General features: G+C 48.0%; 1 protein-coding gene across 8 annotated transcripts in view; it reads left to right on the top strand.

Moving 5' to 3' along the window:
* Window positions 1–598: 598 nt before the first annotated feature.
* The window catches only part of PAX3 (paired box 3), an 80,970-nt gene continuing 59,657 nt past the window's right edge, over window positions 599–21,911 (top strand). For 3 of the 8 annotated variants that reach the window (XM_049803668.1, XM_049803669.1, XM_049803667.1), the window contains exons 1-4: window positions 599–683; window positions 1,591–1,826; window positions 3,294–3,423; window positions 4,134–4,268. In XM_049803668.1, coding sequence (XP_049659625.1) covers window positions 599–683; window positions 1,591–1,826; window positions 3,294–3,423; window positions 4,134–4,268 — 586 coding nt within the window. Of the gene's footprint in view, window positions 684–1,590; window positions 1,827–3,293; window positions 3,424–4,133; window positions 4,269–19,370; window positions 19,380–21,911 lie in introns of all 8 variants that reach the window. The other 5 variants (XM_049803675.1, XM_049803672.1, XM_049803673.1 and 2 more) reach the window with 5 other exon arrangements.

Genomic DNA, 21,911 nt, shown 5'->3' with positions numbered 1-21,911 from the left:
CCGCTCTCTGCCCGCGGCGAGTGGGCCCGGCACGGCTCGGGCCGCGGGGACAACGCGGTGCGGCGGTGCCGTGCCATACCATACCGGGCCGGGCCGTGCCATACCGGGCCGTGCCGGTCGCGCTGCCGTCGCGCCGGCCGGGGCGATGCGGGAGAGCCGCCTCGCTCGCCCAATCAGCGGGGGCGGCGCGGCCGGGCCGGGCGGCGGCGGCCAATCGCGGCGGCGCCGCCGCGGAGCCGCGCCGGGGACGGAGCCGATAAATGCTCCCGGCCCCGCGGCTGCCGCTCCCCGCCGCACCGGGGACAGCGCCGCCGCCGCCGCCGCCCCCCCCCCCCCCCCCCGCCCGCCCGCCCTCCCTCCCCCGCACCCGGCATCGCCGCTCGGCGGGGCTCCAGCCCCGGCCCCTGCCCTCCCGGTGCGGGGCAGCGCGGGTCACTGACAAAGGGGCAGCGGCGGAGCTGCCTCCTCCCCGCCCCCCGGCGGCATCCCCCACCCCCTCCAGGGACCGCTCCTGATTCGGCGGGACCGGCTGACAGCGCGGATCTCTCCTAGATCAGCCCTCACCTGGATATAACCCTGTCGGGCCTCCGCCGCCGCGATGACAACTCTGGCTGGAGCTGTCCCCAGGATGATGCGACCCGGGGCCGGGCAGAACTACCCCCGCAGCGGGTTCCCGCTGGAAGGTAAGGCCGCGCCCGGGCTGCTCCCCCTCGGAAAAGTGAGGATTGCTCCGTGCCGGGAGGCCAGAACGAAGCAGCCCCCTCCCCGGCCCGCCGAGAGCCGGCGCACGGAGGGCTCCCCGGCGCGCCCGCACGGCTCACGCCCCCGCGCTGTCAGCGCCGCCGTCCTGCGGCGGGGCTGGATCAGAGCCTTGTCCCGGGACGGGCAGGGCTGGGGCCGCTGCGCGGAAGGCTTGGCTGCCGGCCGGCGGCTCTGGCCTCGCACCCCTCGAGCGGTCCGTACCCTCCGGCCGGCGGGAGCGGGGGGAACCGACCGGGAGGTCGGCGGTGTGAGCGGGCCCTGAATCCGCTCTTTCGCAAAGTGAAGGGCAGTGATTTGGAGAGCCCAAAGTTAGAAAAAAGTGGGGGGCAGAAGCGCTAGAAAAAAACCCCCTAAAGCCAAATGAAAGCGAGCCGGACGAAATCCAAAGAAACTGTCGAAACGAGGGCTTGTTCCAGGCGGGCCGGGCCGCTGCAAGTGGCGGTTCTTCCTCCAGGCAGCGGCAGTGCGGGAGCCCCGCCGGCCCCCTCGCCGCCCGGGGAGTCCGCGGGCTTGCCGCACCGGTTGCCCCCTGCTCCGCTGGAGCCGGGCAAGCCTTGAAACCCGGCTCTCCGGTGCCAGTGCAACAGGTGAAGCCGCCCCGCCGCTTTCCCCTGCCCTCCGGGGCAGCAGCGCGGGGCTCCGCGGGGACCGGCGGGCCCCGGGCGCGCTGCGGGGCGGCTGGGCGGGCGGGGGCGGGTGGCGGCGAGTTGCCTTACAGAAAAGCAACGACAAAAAACCAATAACAACAACAAAAAAAAGACCCAGCAGGATCCGAAGGAGACGTTAACGCCATTTCCCCCTCCTGCCTCCCCTCCCCTCCTTTTCTAGTCTCTACTCCTCTAGGCCAGGGCAGAGTCAATCAGCTCGGAGGAGTGTTTATCAATGGCAGGCCTTTACCCAACCATATCCGACACAAGATAGTGGAGATGGCCCACCATGGCATAAGGCCCTGTGTCATCTCTCGCCAGCTGCGAGTGTCCCACGGCTGCGTCTCCAAAATTCTCTGCAGGTACCAGGAGACGGGCTCCATCCGGCCGGGGGCCATCGGCGGCAGCAAGCCCAAGGTGAGCCCCTCGGCGCCGGTACGAAGCCGGGCAAACCCCGGCCGCGGCGGTGGGGAGCGAGGCCCGACCGGGACTCAGGGCAGGGGGGCTGGCAGCGGGGTTTGCAGGCGGGGGGCCAGCACCCCGGGAGGGCCGGGGGCACCATGCGGGGGCCGGGGGTGGGCGCAGACACGCACCGGTCACGGCACCGCCTGCCGCATCCCCGCCTGTTGCTCGGAAACTTCCCGAGGCTTTAAAAAGTATTGTTGGAGTTCGCGGCAGGTTTTTTTTTTTTCTTCCAGTGAAGAAAACGCTATTTTAAAAAATAATTTCTCAAACGAAACTGGGGAGAAAGGGGTCGTTTTCTGAACGCTTGGCCCTCCAAAGCCCCGAGTGTCCCACGCTCAGCCCCGCGGGAGCCGCGGGCGGGCTCGGCGCGGCCGGGACGGACCGGGGAAGCGATCGGTCAGATGTCAGGGCTTGCGCAGCGCGGCGGGATCGGGCCCTCGCTTCTTTCGTTGCGAAGCGCAAAAAAATTACCTGTATTCCTCTCTGTCTGCCTGCCTACTGCTTCTTCTCCTGCTCTGTTTATTTTTCTGTCCGTTCCAAAGCTGCGTGGATTTGTAGCTACACAGCTAAAAAGTTTGCTCTCACAATAATGCGGACAAATATGGATTCTGGTCTCAAGATTAGCTGCCTCCTCCTCCTATAGCTTTTCTTTCCCACAAAAAAAGAAGTAAAGGCTTGAGTTTCTGTTGAAAGTTGCTGTTAGATTTTTTTTTTTTTTTCTTTACCCTTTGTTGCTTCTAAAGTAGCAATGCCTGAACTTTCCCTTTCAGTGTTAGGACTAGAGATGTTTTTTTATAAGCGTGTTACCCGAACGAAAGGCTTTTCCCAGGCGGGAGACCTCTGTTTTGTTTGAATTCGGCTTTATTTTAAAATCACGAGGCCATCGAAGAAACCTCTTGGTGCTCGGACCTCTCAGCGGTTTTATTACGCTACTTTTTATTTGTCGCTGCAAACTTTGTTCAGCCGAAACTTTACTGACTCGGAGCTTCGCTGACACCGAGTCCTGCTCTAATGGCGACCCAGAATTTCGCCGGGATTTTGTTCTCGGCCGCACGGCAGCCGGTGCTGCCTGGTTCGGGGATTTTCTTCCCCAGGGCTCGATCCCACCTTCCCCTGTGACCCCGGAGGATTTCCTGGGAAGTTTCGTTTAGCCCGGGGGCTGCTCGTCTTATGCGGTCCCGTCGTTACCTATTACGTCCCCTCTGATTTTAACCTGCCGTCCTCGGGGCGTTTTATAACGGAGTTTCTAAGCGGGGCCGGGGCCGGGGCCGGCTCTCGCTGGCGGCGGTGCGAGTCGACGGGTCGGCGCGGCGGCGGGTCGGCTCCGGCCGCACCGGGGGTCCCGGCGGCGGCAGCCCGGGCTCCCGCGGCCGCGCCCGGCCCTGCAGACTGTGCCCGCTCGCCTTGTCTTTACTGAAGCAGGTGACGACGCCGGACGTTGAGAAGAAAATCGAAGAATACAAGCGGGAAAACGCGGGCATGTTCAGCTGGGAGATCCGGGACAAGCTGCTGAAGGACGGGGTGTGTGACCGCAACACGGTGCCGTCAGGTACGGGGCGCCGCCCGGGCAGCGGGGCGGCTCGGACACGTCCCGGAGGGCCAGGGCCGGGGGCGGAACGGGGAGGGCAGCGCGATACCCGGGGCGAGCCCCGTAGCCGGCGGGAGCGGAGCCCCGGGCCGGGCTGGTGCCCGTGAAGCGGTCGGCGTTAGCACGCTGGTAACCGGCAGAGGCGTCCCGGGAGGATTCCTGCGCTCGGCGGGGGTGTTTTCAATTAAATCGCAACTGCATCCCCCTCCCCTCCTCCTCCCCCCGCTTCCCCACCGTCCCCGCCGGGCCGCTGCCGCAGGAGGGCTCGGGGCTTGCCGGAGACCCGGGGCTGGGAAGCGGGAGACGGGGAGCAGCTCCCTGTGCCGGTGGGTTGTGTTTGCGGGGAGGAGGGGGGGCACACGGAGCCGGCGCGGTACTTGTGCGGGTGTCCGTGGGCTTTTCTCATCACCCGCTGCCCGGAATCGGGCAAAAAAATACCTGCGGGGCCGCCGTGCAGGCGCTGAAGCGCGGTGCGGGACGGTGCCCCGTGGAAACCCCCGCGGAGGGGCAAGCGGGCGGCCGCCCCCCCCGAAAGCCCCGGCTGGTGGCAGCCGGGGAGGGGGGACACGAAGCAGCGGCAGTGATGCGGGGCTCCGCTCCCCGGCCCGGCCCGGCCACCTCGGGGGGCTGCTGGGGACAAGCCCGGTCACAGCTCTGCGCTCCCCCCGAAGTAAGCTCCATCAGCCGCATCCTGCGGAGCAAGTTTGGGAAAGGCGAGGAAGAGGAGGCCGAGCTGGAAAGGAAGGAGGTGGAGGAAGGCGACAAGAAGGCCAAGCACAGCATTGACGGCATCCTCAGTGAAAGAGGTAAAGTCCCATTTCCCCCCACGCTCGGTGGAGCCCTGGGACCGGCCAGTGCCAGCCCCGGGTGCTGGTGGGTATCGCTCCCCTTCTCCTGGACGTCGTCCTGGGGCCAGTGCAGAGGGAGGTGTAGGGTGAGGAGCTAGCCCCAACGGGGCGGCTGCCACGTCCCACCCCGTCCGGTTCCCCCACTGGGACAACCCTGCAGTGTGTGGGAATGGCGTGGCTGTGGGGGTGAAGGTGGGGGTCGCCACTGGTTTGGCTTTCAATAGCAGGGATGGGGGCCAGGGAGCAGGGAGGGCTGGAGCTGGCCGCGCAGCCCCCGGCATGGCTGTGCAGGGGCCGCTTTCCCAGCCCAAGCCGACCAAAATGCTGCAGATGCACGGAAGGGGCGGTTGCACAGGCTGCGGAGCCTTGAGTGTCTGCAGCCGTGGGCAGGGCAGGGAGCCGCACATTCCATTTCTTCTCCTCTTAAAGCTGCTGGGAAAAGCTTGTGTTGGTGGTTGGCCAGGGGCTGCGGGGAGGTTGCAACCTGAACAAGGTGGAGGCGAAGGGCTGCTCGGGGCGGGGGGGGGGGACGCAGCCGCTGGCCCCGCCGCGGTTGTGCCCTGCTCCCTGGCTGGGCCGGAGCGGAGGGGCAGGCGAGGGCCCGGCTGGGCGGCCTGTGCGTGGAAGTGGCTGCCCAGCACATGCACAGGCACCCGAGAAGGCGAGACAAAAGTACCAAATGAGCTGGTCAAACATTTGTACAACTTTTCCAGCTTTTACAAAGAAGGCCTTCTATACACAATCTACACTTGGAGATGAACTTGGAAAACAAAGAGGGGGGAGTCCATTGAAACTCACACTTTGGCTTTGCTCAGACAAAGCTTCAGCTAGCAGCAGCTTGATGTGAACAAAAGAAGGCAACCTTTTTATAATTCAAGGAGAAAGGAAGAGAAAACAGCCCCACAAAAGGCTGAGAAAAGACATTATGGGCTTGCAATGAGGGATGAATTATTCAATGAGCCCCTAATAGCTGATGGTCCACGCAGTTTTATGGACTCTCCACCGTGGATAAAGTAGCTGTTTTTACCTAGAAAATGTTTCTAGCGTTTCTAGACATCTAAAGATGCTGAGTGCCGTTCAAGAAGGACAACTCAAACCTGTTCTTTAACAGTAGGATATCTCCTTGTTGTGTAGGAACAAACCCAGAAACACTCCCAAAACTTAGTTTTTAACTGTTATTAAAGCTTTCAGGGAAGTCCCATCTTCTGTGTGTCTGTGTTTGCATGGATGTGTGCAATAGAAACATGCAGAAGATGCTAGTGAGTTAAGAGATTTTAAGGCCAGAAGGCACGGTTTGATTGCCTATTCTAGCTGCCCCTGTGTGATGGGTCCAGAGTTTCCTCCAGTATCTCCTTCAGCAGAGGATTGTTCTGAGAGGGACATGCACCAAGGGAAAAATAGCTAAACTCAGTGCCCTAGCTTTTCTGCCTTCCTGAATTTCTCAGCAGAGATTAGAAACAGAAGATAGAAAGCCTTGACATTAGACCTGCTTTATGGAACCGAGAGTAATTAATAGAGACAGCAAGAGAAAAAATATTATTATCAATATAACCCACCCCTCTACTTCTCTTTGAAGCAGTCTTCCTTTCTTTGACTTTCTGCTCTTTAAAGCGGGGCTCCTGATCTACCATAGATCAGTGTCTGGGTGCACAGCTGCCACCTTCCAGCCCCGGGCAAGCCCCAAGACTTTTGCAGGAAAAGCACTGAGGCTGGCGGTGCCTTCCTGCGAACGGGGGCTCGCTCATGCCCCACAGCACGGTCATGTGAGGAGGCTGCCTTCTGCCCTCCGACGTACCCTCTCCTGCACTTTCTGCAGACATGAGTGTCCTACTTTGCTTCTTTCGAGTTCAATCGGTGGCAAAATTCCCCTTGACTAAATGGGGTAGCACAGCCCTATCCTGTCCTTCCGCACGCAAGTTTTTGCTGGATGAATGTGGCCGGGCAGTTCTGTGCAAACGGCAGTTTGATAATCCCGTCTGTTCTGTGACAGCGCCTGGGAAGGTTTGGCAGTTGGAGGGAGAGCGTGCTCTTCCCCGCAGCAACGCCTGCTCCCCCTCCCTGACTAGCAAGCTGTTGCTTAATCTTATTACTGGAGTGGCCGGGATGCTGCAGTGTGAGAGAGCTGCTGCTCAAGAAAGGTTTTCTTACCACACACACGCCTTACGTATAGTGTGGTACTATAGGGACAACACACCAGTGAGCCCATTACAAGACAAAAATAACCCTGAAATAAGTCCACCACTACTTTCTGTATCTGGCCAACAAAAAAGGTTCTGCTTCAACTCCCATTGCCAGCAGAGGAGCTTCAATTTCACTCCATCTATAAAAATCATCAGGTCAGATCCTTCTCTCTTACTGAAATAAACTGGCAGCACTCCCGAGGATTTTGATGCTGCAGGATCGTATTTGCCAGTGCCCACCAGCCTGGCTGCGATGCCCGGTGCGGCAGAGGGTGCCTGCTGACAGGGAGTTTTGGATGCCCTCTCCGGCACGGCACTTAGGTTGCTTGCAGTATGTCCGAAGGTTATCCCTGCAGAGCGCAGCAAAACCTTCACGTAGCTCACCGCTGAGTGTTCTCCATGGGAGTGCTCCACGCTATGGAGTGAAAAAAGTGCAGAGTCTTTTGCAGTATGAGTAATTTATATAGCTCTGGTCTCAGGGGCTCGAGGTATCCCAGCAGCAGGAGCGTGGGTGCAGGGAGATGCAAGGGAAGGCTGTGGGATAGGTCAGAACACAAATCCTGGGGCTGAGCGCGGAGCAGGGAATCACTCTTCTCCTTGGCAGCGCACACCTAGTGCTGGACATTTGCTTACTCTGCCTGAAATCCCCCTCCTCACTGTGAGCGTTTGGGTAACTCTGTGAGAGGCATTTTTTCTGAGGGCAAGGATAACAACTGTAATTTTAATGGTAGCTAATTCAAGATTTGGGATTTGGGGAGTACTTACAGCAGAGTGGGATCAGAAAGAAGAGAAACTTGATATTTTTGAAAAATGTGCAATAGAAACAGTCTATTATGTGGCTTGGGATTTCTCCCATCACATATATAGGCGTAGGTAAACTTTCATATGGCCTGCTGTGATTCTGTTTCAGTCTCTGTTCATGGACACTTAAATATGATTCTCTTGCCAGCGTTTACAGACGCCACACGTGCAGCCCACTTTGCTGTATTTCGGCGTGTCTGTCAGTGTCACCCTCTACCCTGATTTTGGATATGTATTTAAAGAAAACCTTGATTGTCACCGTGTGTATCAGGAAGCTTATAGTTCTATAATAGCATATCTGTATTTCTGCATGCGTGCTAAATTTTTCTTAAAGGCATAAGCCATAAATAAAGAACACGAGAGAGAAACTTTCGTGCCTTTATATGGCACATCAGGGCATATTTTTAGCATAACCGCTACAGAAGAGGGAGTCGCTTGTACCTTTAGCGGGAGTTATGTGCGGCATGGTTTGCTGACTAATCTGATAACTCCCCCCTTCATAAGATAGCTGTTGTTTTCTGGCAGAAACGGGTGGCTTTCAGCACTCAAACGATGGGGTGTAGAGCTGGTCCTTGGGCCCACTGCGAGCGGGCGGCGCTGGCTGGGGCTGGGGCTGGGGCTGGGGCCGGGACCCCCCCGCCCAGCCTCAAAGGGGGCCTCTGTTCCCGGCCGGCGGAATTGGCCCCCAGGCCCTGTCCCGGCGGATCCTCCCCCAGTCATGCGCACCCGTCCAAAAAGAGCCCTACTCATCCCAAGCCTCTACCCTTGGCTGTACTGAGAGCAATTCAGGCTACAGCAGACTAAATTGCCTCCTTTATTTCCTTCTTACTTTCATCTCGGACCAAACCCTTCCCCCCTCTCCCTCCCCTTCCTCTTTTCTTTTTTTTCTGTGTGCCTGAGGCTCACATTAATACAATTTCGGCACCACCCCTATTTTTGTGTGTGTATGTGGGGAGTTTGAAGGGGGGGGAAAAAGGGACCTGAGCACAAAAGCCCTGCTCAGCAGCTAGAAAGTTCAAGCTGCTGCTGCTTCTCTAGCTGTGTGATGCTTTTCCTGTTTGTGAGTTTTGGGAAACATTTTTGCTTTGTACTGTAATGGAATTAGAGGACAGATGCTGCCTGTAAATGGGACACGCGACTACCAGCCCCTAGCTTAAATATTTAGATGCAATGTTACAATTACTGACTTGATGCACAGGCTTTGAAGTGGTGGCATGTGATCTACAGGGTAGCTCGGGCTAGATGGGCTTGCAGATGTTTTGATTAGGGTTGGTCAGTATCGTGCAGCCAGTTATTTTTAGGCTGTTAAACTAATAAAGGCAGTTTACTAAGGGACAGGATTAACATGCAGGCACCAGATATCAGTTTGAGTCATCCCATTCATTTCTGCATCGTAGACTGCTGGGTTAGTGGCTGGAGCATGGGACAAGACAGACGCCGAGTTAGATTTTGGATGTGATTTTCTGATGCAGGGCGTGTCGTGATTTTGCTTCAGCATCCCTTCCCAGGGCACAGCGGTAAGAGGACTCGCTCGCCGTGCGAAATAACTGCTGTGTCTTACGGCTGAGAAGCACAACGTGTTCCCTTGCTCAATGTTCCCAGTAAAGATTCACTTATTGAATGAAATGTGATGACTGTGGCTGCGGGCAATCATCTTCTTGAGTCTGGAATTTCATACAATCCTTTACATATTTGGTCACTACCAGGTCTAAGAAATCGGCTCGTGTAACTCGAACAGAATTTGGTTTCTGAGGCTCTCAGAGCTGACAAGAAAATAGTGCTTAATTAAGAAAAACTCCCCAGTGACTCCAGGATTTGGCTCAAGGCAGATAGTGCTAACAGTATCTTCTGTCTTTTCCCCCTTCCTTTCCTCATATCTCAATATTGTGTGAGAGTCCAGCCCTGGACAGAAAAGCCAGGTGCCGCACAAGTGCAAATCGACGTAGGCGATGCCACGCAAGCCCAATCCAGTTTTGTTTCTTCTGCCTGACCCGTCGTCACTGTGGGGCTCTGGGCCAGGCTCCCACTTCCAAACCATTATTCTGAGCTAATAATAATAACCGATGACCTCAAGGATCAATAATGACCTCACCACCAAGTGAGAGCACGACGTCCCAGCATGCTGAGCGTTTTCAGAAAGGTGGCTAAATATTTGTGTTTTGCGTGACTTCAGAGCGGCATTTGCTGCTCCAGAGATGCGAGGAGCAGCCCCTGCCCTCCTGTCTTGAAGGCAAGCTGGGGCACTTCGAGGAGAGTGCTAACTGTCAGACTAACTGCAGGCTAATCGACTTACATAAGCACTAGTAATACTTCCAGCTGTGGGAAGAAAGGCTGTTACTCAGTCTAGCAGTGGCTCTCTGAAGTAGTATATAGACACATCACATCCCTTTCTTGAAATTGTGTTTTCATTAATGGGTTTGCATGTTTTGCCATCTTAGGGACACTTTCTTCAGCTTAAACAAAGTCAGCGCCCATTCAAACAGAACCACTGTGAGCATCCGTTTCAGTTTTTCTAACTGCATATATCTAGAACAAAGGCAAATGTTATTTTAGCAAATATCAGGATCACTTCACACACGCAGCAGTTGATTAACTTGAATTTGTACCCAAGTTTGCATTTTATTTGTTTTTTCTGAAAATCTTAATAATCAGTTAGACTTACACAGTGTCCTTCTGGAAAGGCTGAGGCAAGAAACATGGTCAGTTGACTTTGGTGTGGCTAGGACTTGCTCTGATTTTTATCTTTGGCTTTCTGGATTCTCCTACGATTGCAAAATCATTGATGTCAGTAGGAGTTTACCATGGTAGAGATCAGGCTCTTTTTGAAACCAACCCTGTAATGTGCTGAGCAACTGCAGCTCTGGGGGAAATCCTCAGGTTTAGGATGTAAAATGGGTTTACTGGATTGGGTATCAGACCTCCAGTTCTGCAAACCTATTATATGAAGGTAATGGTGAAGAGTCCCACTCAAAGGGCCTATTCATATGTGTAAAGTTACTCAGTGGGTCAGGGAAGGCAAGGATGGGGCCCAAATTTGTTCTATTCTGTTAATAGAAAGTACCCAATAAACAAGAGTGTGACTCTAATCCCGAGTGAAACTCTCTGGCAAAACTCTCATCAAGGGCAAGGATCATTGTATCTGTGTTTACATAGAGGTAGTGACGGAATCAGCAGGCAGACAGATGGAGATTTTAATTAGATAAAAACCTAATTGGCAATTAATGCTAAAAGTAAAAGTCAATGCTGTTGAAATCCTTAAAAGAGATTATTTTCTGGGTCTGATTTCGAATAGTAATTCTCTGTTGTATCAGTTAAAGACGAAGCTTTTATGTAACACTTACTTGGGGAAGGTCTAGTTTAGTATTAGGTTTACCTATTGATAAGGGTTGGAACAGGGTTTAGAAGAGGGAAGCCAATAAAGTTGATAGTGATAAATTATCACGAGTCCCCAGAGCTGTGTAATAAAACTGCATTGGGAAATGAAGCAGAACTACAAAGTGCTCTCTGGTTAATTTAAGAAGAAATTGAGTGAAACGCAAAGCAATAAATCAGAGCAAGCCAGCCAATGTGAATTTCTCCATGTAAATGTCACTTTAAATCCTATGTAACAAACACATGCGGCTAGAGAAAGAACAAAATATATAAATAAAAATGCAGGATACTTCCAAGTGTTCCCCAAATGCTGAGCTCTCTGGCTAATAAAAATGATGTACAGTAACATAATTCACTGCAAGACCTTGTTTAGTGCAGTGTGAGCATAGCATTTTACTTTACTTGCCCTGGAGTACTCCTGCCCCATGCTGTTAAACTAATTCAGTTTAAATCACTCTGCCTAGAAAAAAAAGTGAAGCATAATGAAATTAAAACTCACTGAGGACACATTAGAGTTAAAGTGTGTCATGCGCTGAGACTATTTAGTTAGTGGAGTTTGATGTAATTGTTGACAGGTCATTTATTCATCCTAGTAAATAAAGATTCACGAACTATTAAGAATGTGCATATATAACTAGTAAGACAGTAAAAGGCAATTAAGCAGTCAGTTTAATGTCTTATCTTGCTGGTTGCCCTACAGTTGTTTTACAACTAGGAATTAAAATTTGAAAAGGAAGTTTTCAGTGTCCCTGGCCAAATATTGATTAAGTAGTTGTTTGCTGATGCCATTGTGGCACATAAAAAGGCCAGTAGTTCTGCCCCTTGTTGTTCATCTTCCATTGTTGCTGATTCTTAACCTTGGAGATCAAAGAAGGATCATTTCAGTTTATCTGTCTTGGAAAATCCTTCTTTGCTCCTAAACCCGTATGGATTAATGGCCAAATTGTCTTTAATGAGATGTGAAATTTGAATGGAATCCTTATTTTGCATGGTCTGTTGGATGTATGCACTGTATGCACTTACCGTTTTGTGGGGGATTTTTCTTTAGCATTATTGGATTTGGTTTTGTTTAAATCACTTCATTTTTTAATATATAGGGCACTGAAATTTTACCATTATGACAGGTAAAATATGTAGTATTTAATTGAATTTTAATAAAACTAATTTTGTTGCATGTAATCTTTTTGAAGAGTGTAGCCTAAAGGAGAAAAAAAAAAAAAAAAAGTTGTCTTTGTATACCAAATCACACAGGAGATAAATGGTCCAGGGCTGCCAATAAAAGAAAGGGAGTTTGAGAAGCCAGCCAGTTCTCCAGATTGGGCTCTCAGTATAAAGGGACACAAACGAGCTTGCAGCATTTCTTTGTGCATTTTCTTCAGTTTTGGTTTTATGGACCTCACTTGGATCAGTGAGGATAGTTGTACTGCTCCTCTTCAAAAAAGGGGGGAAAGTCGGATCGGCCAGGCTGTGCAGAAAAGCAAGCAAGAGAATAATCAGTTCCTTGTTGCATTACAGAAAGCTATACTTATTTCAGAGATAGTAAAATATATTCCACCACATCCTCAGTAGAGGAGGCTGTGCAATCTGGATGTGTTATGTTGGCTTGTAATTATGATATGAAGTTTCAGCTGAATTGTAGGGTATGTGAGCATTAGATCCAGGTCCCGCTACTTCCACTGGCATATCTGGACACAGAAATTTAGCTTCACAAACAGCAGTAAGAACCGTGGTAAAGCCGGAGAGCCTCTCCTGATGTCTCATTGATTTTTACATGGGTGAGCCTCCTCTGCTGTAGTGACAAACAGCAGAGTAAAGGGCTAAACCAGAATTTTTTAAATCAGCATTTTCTCATTCCTTTTCTTAAATACACTCAGCTTTCATTTTTCTGGTTATCTCAGAATAAAATACCAGTCCATGCATGCTTTACAAGTACTCAGCTACTTTAGCAGACTTTTTGCCCCAGACTAACAGCTAAAATTCTTTGAAAGCATTTTACGTACAAATTTCCTTAAAGTCCATGAACACAACTTATTTGTTTCCATGAGAGCTGCGGTGAGGACAGTGATATAGATTCTACCTTTTGATTTATTTTTTTTTTTTAATGGATATTTGCCTGGATGTAGACTTTCTGCCAAACATGACCAATGTTTATATCATGCACAAGTCCATATAAGGACCTGTCTTAAGGATTTTCGTATTTATGACATGCCTCATGTTGGATGTCTGATCCAAAAATGACTATGTAGTAATTCCTTTATCAGATATAATGTCACATAGATCACTGTGGTTTGAATTGTATGAGGAATAAACTGTCTGCAGCTGACATTTCTGCAAGCAGACAGCTTATTCAGCCCCCGTCAAATCTTATTTGCCATATTCAAATAAGTAGGACTGTTCATGCCAATATAATCAGGATCTGTTCCATATACCAGCCCAGAAAAGCAATAACAACTACAGTTCTTCTGGCAAAATGACTCTCTCCTTTGTTAAATATGTAACCAATGTGTAATCCACATACCCTCCACGTAGCAGTAGCACCAACATACTCACTGTAACCAAATTGGACTTAAAACTGTTTTCCATCTCTATGTCTTTAAATGGCTCAGAGAAAGGTGGAGATGAATATAGACAGGTTTTATAGAAACCAGGATAAGGGAGTTGCAGGGAATGCTTCCACAAAAAAACCCTTTTTACTGAAGATGGTGTGGCAGGACTTCCTTTTCATTTTGACCTAAGGGCTATTTGTTTGATCTGGTGTGAAGTGCTGAAGGGTTGGAGTGCGAGCTGGGGGGGATCAGTGTCCCAGTGAGGACTCTGACACCTACTCAGCCCCTCCGGTCAAGCTGAGTGGTGAGAACAAACCTGCACAGAACTAGCTGGAAGTCAGGTTTCCACCGGTTTTGTGAACAGCAAAATAAGTTGTTTTCAGAAAGGAGGTGTTTTGACACACAAAATGGAAGTGGCAAGTGTTTAGCTAAAGAAATGTGAAAATGGAAAGTGAAATACACTCTTTTCCCATTTTCACAATGAAATCCTGCAAAGTATGGATTTCGGGGGAAAAAAAATATCTCAGGAATTTCATTTACCAAGGTATAAATCAAGATTAACTCCACGGCAGCTGGTGGACTGACGCTGGTTTGTGAGCAAACGCTGAATTAGATCATCAGCATTTATACGTAGTTTCAAATAACTACCATCCTGCGAATTTAACTTACCTACTTCTAATAGTTTCACCAAAGCCAGAAGAGTTGTCTGACTAAGGACTGTTTATATGAGGAGTGATGTTTTAAGTGAGTAGTCATCAAACCTTTATGGTGCGGTATTTTGGAGGGAGGGACGTCTACAAATTTTTCTGTACATTTTTCTTTAAATTTTTAATACATACAGTGCAGAGAAAGGCATTGTGTCCTCTAACCTCTCTTGCTGCCTATGGTAGCTATTACGCGTATGGTATATGGCTTAACCATGTTCTTTGCTGCTGTCTGTGGAACTGGAAAATAATGGAAGAAAACACTTAGGAATCTAGTTAGAAGACCGTACAATAGTTGTTGCAGTTAGGAAAAAGCCCTGTGGGTTCATCCCTGGTTTAGCACAGTCGATTGGACCTGCTCCCTTTTAAATCAACAGGATCAAGCGAAAATGCTCAATTTTTTGGCAGCTATACAGAAAGCCACACAAATGCCTGTTGCTTTAGCACCCACAATTTGTTTTCCAACAAATACAGTGTTACGTGTTGAAAAGCCCTTGAAACTAACTGCTTGTCCACCTCTTCTGAACAGCATTGAGACTGGCATAAACATGTTGTGTGTGCTGGGGCAGGTCATTCGGGCCAGCCTGTGCTGAGCTGGTGCCCAGCAGGGACTCAAGCAGCAAAAAGTATTGCAGGCTCTCGGGGTGCTCACTTCTCCTGGTGAAAATGCAAAATGGCTGCATACAGCAGACATTTTGTTTATCTTTTAATTATTTCCTTCGCTGTCTATGTTTAAAAAGGTTCTTGAGACCGAAGTGTACCATGCTTTACATCTGAACGATCCCCTGCTCTCAGCAGCGCTGTGCAGGTTATTTAGGGTTGAATTTGGCCCTGATATGAAAGTTTAATTACATTTCAGATTTGAGGGAACTCGTTCACCTTCTCAGACTTAGGAAGACTTCATAGCACTAAACATATATTTTCGTTGGTAAATAAGTGTTCGGACATGGCAAGTAAGCGTAGTTAAAATAAAATGTTACAAGCAGAGCAAATTAAAAAGAGCTGTTTCAGAGAACTGCACTTAAAAATTTTCTAACACATGATTTAGCAAAAAAAGGCAAACAAAACCCCAGGCTCTCTGCTGCAAGAAGCTCTGTAACCAATCTGCTCCGTCAGTCCTGGCAGGATGGGAGGCAGTGCTGCTTGCCGAGTCTGATCTTTGCTCCTCCCTGGCTGAAGGGTTTCACAAGGGGAGGCACGCTCTGTCCTCCTAAACTGCATTCCTCCCCTCAACCTTTGATCCTAATCAACACGGCAAATGAAATTTTGGGAAAGAAATCAGGAGCTCTAATTCAAATGGTTGTCAAACCCTACACTATGACAGGCATAAAGAGGATTTTTCTTCAAACTCTTAAGAGGTCACTTGGCCAAGGAAGAACTTAAAACAAGCCAGGATTCAAAGTTACTGTACTTCTGCATTGGCAGTCAAAAAGGTGGAGCGATGATTGATGACATAAATATTTCTTTTAATCTGACATCAGAAACAGACTTGTCAGCCCTGGAAGAGTAAATCAGAGACAAAAATTTAGAGTGAGTATTAAAAGAGTCCTAAATACGTCTAGTATCTGAATCCTGATAATGGTAGTTATAAATAAAAAAATAAAACACCTCAGAAAAGTCCTATAAGAGGAAAAAAAAAGATCCTCCAGGTGATCAGAGAGTGGAGTAGGGACTCATCTGTTTCCAATCTTGCAGAGAAGTCACTTTATTAAAGAAATGGGCCACGCGGTGCTTATTTTTTGGCCACTGCCACTGGGTAGTATGGGGAGGGCATGCAGAATGATGGGTTTCCCAAGACAGCAAAGGGAGAAGTCCTTGGACCCACTTTGTTTTCTTGCTATGTTACTCTTCCTGTTTTAGCCTCAGGGTTTTTGAGGAGTGGTGTGCCCTTGGGTTACCTTGGACCAGTTTTGCAGGGCTGGATCCTTTGCTTAAAAGACCTGTTGTGTTTCTCGGAGTATGAGTTCAAAGCAGCAAGGAGACCCCTCAAGATTCAGGGCTGGGTACAGTACCTTTAAGTTCAGGGGTGGCTCCCAGCCCAGGTGGGATTTGGTGCTACCCTGTTTCCAACCTGGGGAGCTTCTTGCTCTGCCTTTCTCTTCTGGGTGGCTTGAAAGTTCTTTTTTTTTTTTTTTTTTAATGTGAAGTTTAAAGGTTCCACAGGACTGTTGTGTTCTTTACGTGGAGGTGTTGTGGTCACAGTTGTGCTTTGGAGGTGGTGTCTTGCACTCGGTGATGTTCAGCTCTGTGAGTAGACACCTTAGGTCCTGGTGATTTGGGCTCAATGGCTTCCCCCCACTTGCACAGCTGGTGCTGGTTTGCTGCTGAAGTTCCCACAGCTGTGGGAAAGAGGCTGCCGAAGGCATCTTTCCATAGGCTTTAACAGTCTTCTGATGGGGCTGTGGTGAGTGTGGTTCTGCATCTTTGGAGAGGGACAAGGGAGCTTTTTTAATATCCCTTTTGAGTAGGAAAGAGTGATCTTGGTGACTAATGTGTTTATAAGTAAGTGATACCCCTAAATACAAACAAACAAGAAAAAAGTGGTCATGGCAAAATTAGTGCTAGAAGAGTTGGGTTTGGTTTGGAAGAGAACTGGTTTGAGTTGGTATAACTTGCTCTGTGTTTCTTGGGTGACTTTCTGTGTTGCCTGTGCCTGGCGCCAGCTGAGATGGAACTGCTCGCTTCCCCTCCCTGGTTACTGGTCTCTGCCTCTGCTTGGCCATGATCCCCCAGAGCAGGAAGAAGCTGTTGTTTCTTGCTTTCCACGCTTTCCTTAATTTTAATTTTTTTTCCTCCTGTTGCTGTGCATCCTGGCGGCGTGTGCAGTGGAGAAGGGGCTGGCGTGTAGGAGATCTGTCTGTCAGCTGCTCCTGTTTGGCTAAATCTTCTCTTTGTATCTTTGTGTGGGGTTTTTTATTAGAAATGGGATCAACGACATTTTCCTTCCTCAATGGTATTTCCAAATGTCTGGGATCCAGAAATCAAAAGTGCTATATAGGTTCAGCTGCCATAGCTCATCTGTTGAAACTGCAAATCCAGATGAAATGATGTTTTAGAATGAATGCTTTGTGGCTAGAAGGGATTGTAACCTGTCCTTGGAAGAGCAGTTTGGGCTGCCAGACTTTGGGGTTGCAGAGCTGGGGAACACTAGGTTGTTTGCAGAGGGGCCAGCGAGTGCCCTCTGGTCCAGTGGCCCGTGGTGTGGAGCGCTTTTTAACTGAACAGAGTAAACCGGCAACCCCTGGCTCAGAGCACTAGGTGAGTGCATTTTGATGAAGTAGATCAAGACTTAACATTTTTATTTCTAATACTTTTGTTACTATCGTTTACAGCAAAAGCAGATCAATAACTAGTATGGTCTGGAATTAAGTTCATGAATTCAGGGGTGTTGCCTCAATTTACATAGAGGCTCGGAGCCACAATGTGTTTACTGGAGTACAGCAATTAATGATACATACTTTTTGCTGGTTTTGCTGGGTTTCCCATGAATAGCATGCATTTTTCTCAAATATGTGGTGTGGAAAATCTATTCAATAATATATCCAAATAATCTTTGGTTCTAAGCAAATATTTGATGCTTGAAATTTATGTGGTTGTGACTGGGCACGCAGGTCTTGCACTGTTTTCTAGAACTGGGTGTTGCTGTTGCATTCGCTAAGAACGTATTGTAACTTCTGGATAGCTGCTTAAAATATTTTATTTTTAAATTTTTTTTATTCATGTCCTTGTTAAAATAGAAATATGAACCGAGCAGAAAAAAGGAGACAAATATCATGCTTTAAGCACTCTTTTTTTGTATGTTGCAACAGAATGCATTTCTCTGTGATGGGATTTTGTGTTATACAGACTGATTAGAGATGAACTGTTTTGGATTGGTTTTAAACTTTTTAAAATGAAGTCTGTACTTTCTTTCATAAACACTTTTCCTGACCGAGAGAAATAGTCTAGTGACTTGGACATAAAGCTATGAGTCAATAAACTGAGGAGCCAGTTGCAGTTGATAGACTGGATTGAACTTGTCAACAGGTCTTAAAAAAGAAAAGTAAAGTTTTTAGATATGCAACTGCAGTATAAGTTGCAGTAAGGCAAGATTTGATTTCTAGAGCTGCTGATACAAATCGTTTTTACTGATTTCTAGAGTTTCAAAGAAAATGGTGGTGTTACAGTCAGTAAACAGTAAAATTGTGGGGTTTGTTTTGTGGTTTTTTTCTCTTTTTTTTTAAACACCACTAATTCCTCTAGTTAATAGTGTCAAGCACGTGAGGTTTCTCATAAACCTCAAAAAAGCCTATTGAATTTAATGGCAAGACTTGCATTGTCTTTAATGAAATTTGGTCAGACCCTAAACTAAGAGGTTTTTTTTTTCTCTCTTACCTCCCCCTCCCCCCACTTTCCTTGGTGTGTGCGTGGGGGGGGGAGTTTCAGGTTTTTTGAGGAAACTGGGGAATTCTAGCATTCCTGGGCATGAGAGGAGAATACTGATTAGAATCAGGCAGAGAGCAAGCAGGTGCTGAGCATGTTCATTGCTTAACCCCCTGCCCTGCTCCTGCATCCCTGCCCTGACCCAGTGCACAGACCCTGCAAATAGCAGCAAGTAGCCAGATGTTGGAGATGTTTTCAGGGAGGGCGATTATTCAGTAGGTCTTGTCTAAAACCAGGGAGTTCCTACAATGGTTGTATTTCATGTTTAAAGCTGGGCTGGATAAGCCACCGGAGACTATGCTGGGGAAAAATACTGTATTTTTGAGGACGAGAGCTGGCTGTTCTTTTGCTAACTGCTGTGCGTCTGTGGTATCTGTCTGCAAAAAGTAATACAGAAAACTAACAAGCAGAGTAGATTGCCTAAGGGGGAAAAGCTGTCTGTCTTTTTTTTTTTTTTAATGAACAAAAAAGATTTTATGGCTTAGAAACAGTACACCCTAAAGAGAGGTGTGTTTAAAAGTTAGACTCGAAAGCTTTTGTCTGGAGAATAATACGCTTGGTGTAAAGAGTGGCACAATGGAAGTCTTTTCTTCTAGTTATGTATGGGCGAGCATCAGTCAGCCAAGGAAGAACTTCAAAGGCCAAAGTAAAAACTTGCTAGGCTCTTTCTTTCTGACAGGTTTTTCTTGAGGTAAGATGGGGAGAGCTCTTCATGCTGCAAACTGGAGCTCTCCTCCTGTGGCAGACGCAGCAATAGATCATGTGCAAACCCAAGTACCCAGCCTGAACTATCTCTGTCTCCAGTTGATGTGCCTTTTTGGAAGCTACTAAACTATCCCATCTTATGAGTCTTTTATTGCTTATTCATAAAGAGGTCTTGGAAATTCCACTTCTGCCTTGCTGGGAAGGCACCACGCCAGATGGAAGGGGAAGCTGTTTTCTGACTGTGTTCCTAGGGAAGATGACCTATTTCTCTGCCTCTAAAAAATAGTCATTATTCATACACAATAAATTGCCTTTAAGGTGAGAAAATAGCCCCAATGTGTTTTAATATGAGTAGTCCAAGGATATAACTGCTGTACATAAAACAGCCACTGAACTTCATGTCTGTCAGTATGTATGCAAAGCATCAGGGTTTGTAATGGGGATGCTTGTGTGATAGGAAATAGAAACTCTAAATGGCATCCAGCAAGAGCTCTTCAACAGGACCTTACATTGTCATTTCATTTTGTGAATTTTAAAAGCTTTTTTTACCTAGGAATTTATTTATGGGTTGTTAAATGCAGCAGTCTGGAGTCATTTACCTAGGTTAGAAATGGATTTAAGTAGCAGTTCTAGTGTTACCTGCAAGGCTGTGTTCCGGAGGCATGCAAAAAAAATGTACCTCTACTTTAGCGGACTGCGTGTGTCACATCAATCTTTGTTAAAAGCAGAGGCACAACAGAGAAACCAGAGGTTGTCTAATGGAGAAAGCAGCAATTCTGATTGCCAAACACCGCAAAACAGAGCAGTCTGTGCCACAAGCCCAAACTATGCTGATGCTCCTGCTGATGCATGCAAGCTGATTCACTTTGTGGGGAGTGGGGTAGGGAAAGACAGTCACCTTTTGGAACAAAAGAAATATTGCAACATCTTAGCTCTAGTACTCAAGAAATGCTTGTAGAGGCAAGAGAGCAACCCCTCTGCCAGCCCACGTCCAGGAGCGGTATGTGAGCATCAGTGAGCACGACTTGTGTCACCACAGAGCCAGTCACCAAGCAAAGCTGTGGGAGGAGACCACTGGGTCACCTCTCTCATGAAGCATGTAGCCACTTATCTGAGCATCAGAAAAGGCTCGGGTAGGCTGTTCTCAAAGCGTGGTTGGTGCTAGCCTGTATTTGGGCTTTAGTGCTGCGAGAGGAGACCAGCGGTTGTTTATGTGCTTGCTCTGGGTTCCTATCCTCATCATCTAGCTGTGCCAGACTTACAATTTGAGTCCCTTTCCATGACGGCCCTCGTTCAGTTAGCTATGCATGCGGCAGGGAAGAAGAACCAGTAATTATGAACGAGCTGGCAATAAGTGTTTCAGTAACTGTTTCATACTGTGTTGAGTTGATGGCTTCAAGAATGGAAAAGAAAACTTTGGGATGATGTGGAAGATCTCTGTTTGTGTGCTCTGTCTTTTGGCTGGAGCCTGTTGTACATGCTCAGGCATTCTTGACTTCAGTCAGGCTGTTTGAAGCAAACGGGGTTTCTGTGAGGGTTAGGTTGAAAATAAATGATTTGCCCACAATAGGAGCAGTTGCGGTGATACTTGCTGGGAGTGCATTACATGATTTATCTAGACTGTCTATAGACGGCTTTGAAACCATCAGTGGAAGGTAACTGAGAAAAGCCGGCTTAGTGTTGATTGGCTTAAATTTGCTATGCAAGAGTTCGCACACCTATTGAAGAAAACTTCCAAGGAAAATTTCTGTAAGTGGAAAAAAGATGGGCGTTGATGATTTCAGGTGAGTTCAGCTTCATTGCTGAGAGAGTTTCAGTTACCAAAGCAAAGGGGTGTTTGTATTCATCAGGGAGCACAGAACAAAGATATGTGCAGTTGTGGAAGTCATCTGAAAGGATGCTATTTTATAATGAATTTCAAATGCGCAATGCAGCAACCTATTAATGTTTTTTCTTTTGTCATAACACAATGCCATCTAACTCTCTGAAAATCAAGTCTGTGAACAATCTGTTACAATAAATTTATTTTCCATTTTGGGGAAAAGGGTGAAAGAATAAATAGGAATTAGAGCTAAAAATGGGACAGCAGGCTTGGATTTAGTGGGATTTTAGTTTTTCAACAGTAAAGGAAAGAGAAGCATTTTGGATTTTAGTTCTGTTGTGGGTTGACAGCCTTAGACCATTAGTGGGAATTGGACAATTGTCCTTGTTTTGCATCAACTGTACAGAGCTTAAACATATTTGGGAAATGAGAGAATTTGGTTCCCTCTTGCATGGAACATTTTTATACTCTTGCAATTTGAATATAACATTTTTGACCATGATCGTGTCTCTGTATTCCCATCTCCAAAGTACTTATTTATTTTTATAAAATAATAAATAAAATGTCCTTTGACTTCCCTAGTGGAAAAGCACTAGATAAATTCAGAGTATTATTTTTACCCTATTCCTCCTCCTAATTTAAAACACTGTCAATTTGCCAGAGGCTGAGAGGTGAAAGCTGAGGACCAGGAGAAATTCTTATTTTGCTGCCACTTTTCATCAGACATTCATCGCTTGCGGCGTAAGTGCCACAGGCACTTGCAGAATGAGTCTTTACAGGTATCAAAATTGAATAAAACCCTGAAAATTTGACTGACAAGTTTATGTTACACAAATAGTAGTTTGGGCATTTATCTGTCTCTGTCCTTGATTGCAGCATGGAAGAGAGCTGTGTAAAGAACTCAGCGTCAGGTTCAGTACGCTTGGATTCAGTCACCATCACCTCGTTTTTCCTGTATGCTTCTATAGTTGCTGTATATCACTGATTAAAATTTTAGTAAGAGAACAATTTTTAATCTCCTTTTGTATGTTTTGATAGGTTACAAAGAG

The sequence above is a fragment of the Accipiter gentilis genome, chromosome 6 (genome assembly GCF_929443795.1).
Source record: "Accipiter gentilis chromosome 6, bAccGen1.1, whole genome shotgun sequence".
Taxonomy (NCBI): Eukaryota; Metazoa; Chordata; class Aves; order Accipitriformes; family Accipitridae; genus Astur; species Astur gentilis.
Note: the sequence above shows the minus strand (reverse complement) of the source record. Positions and strands in the feature narration are given on the sequence as shown.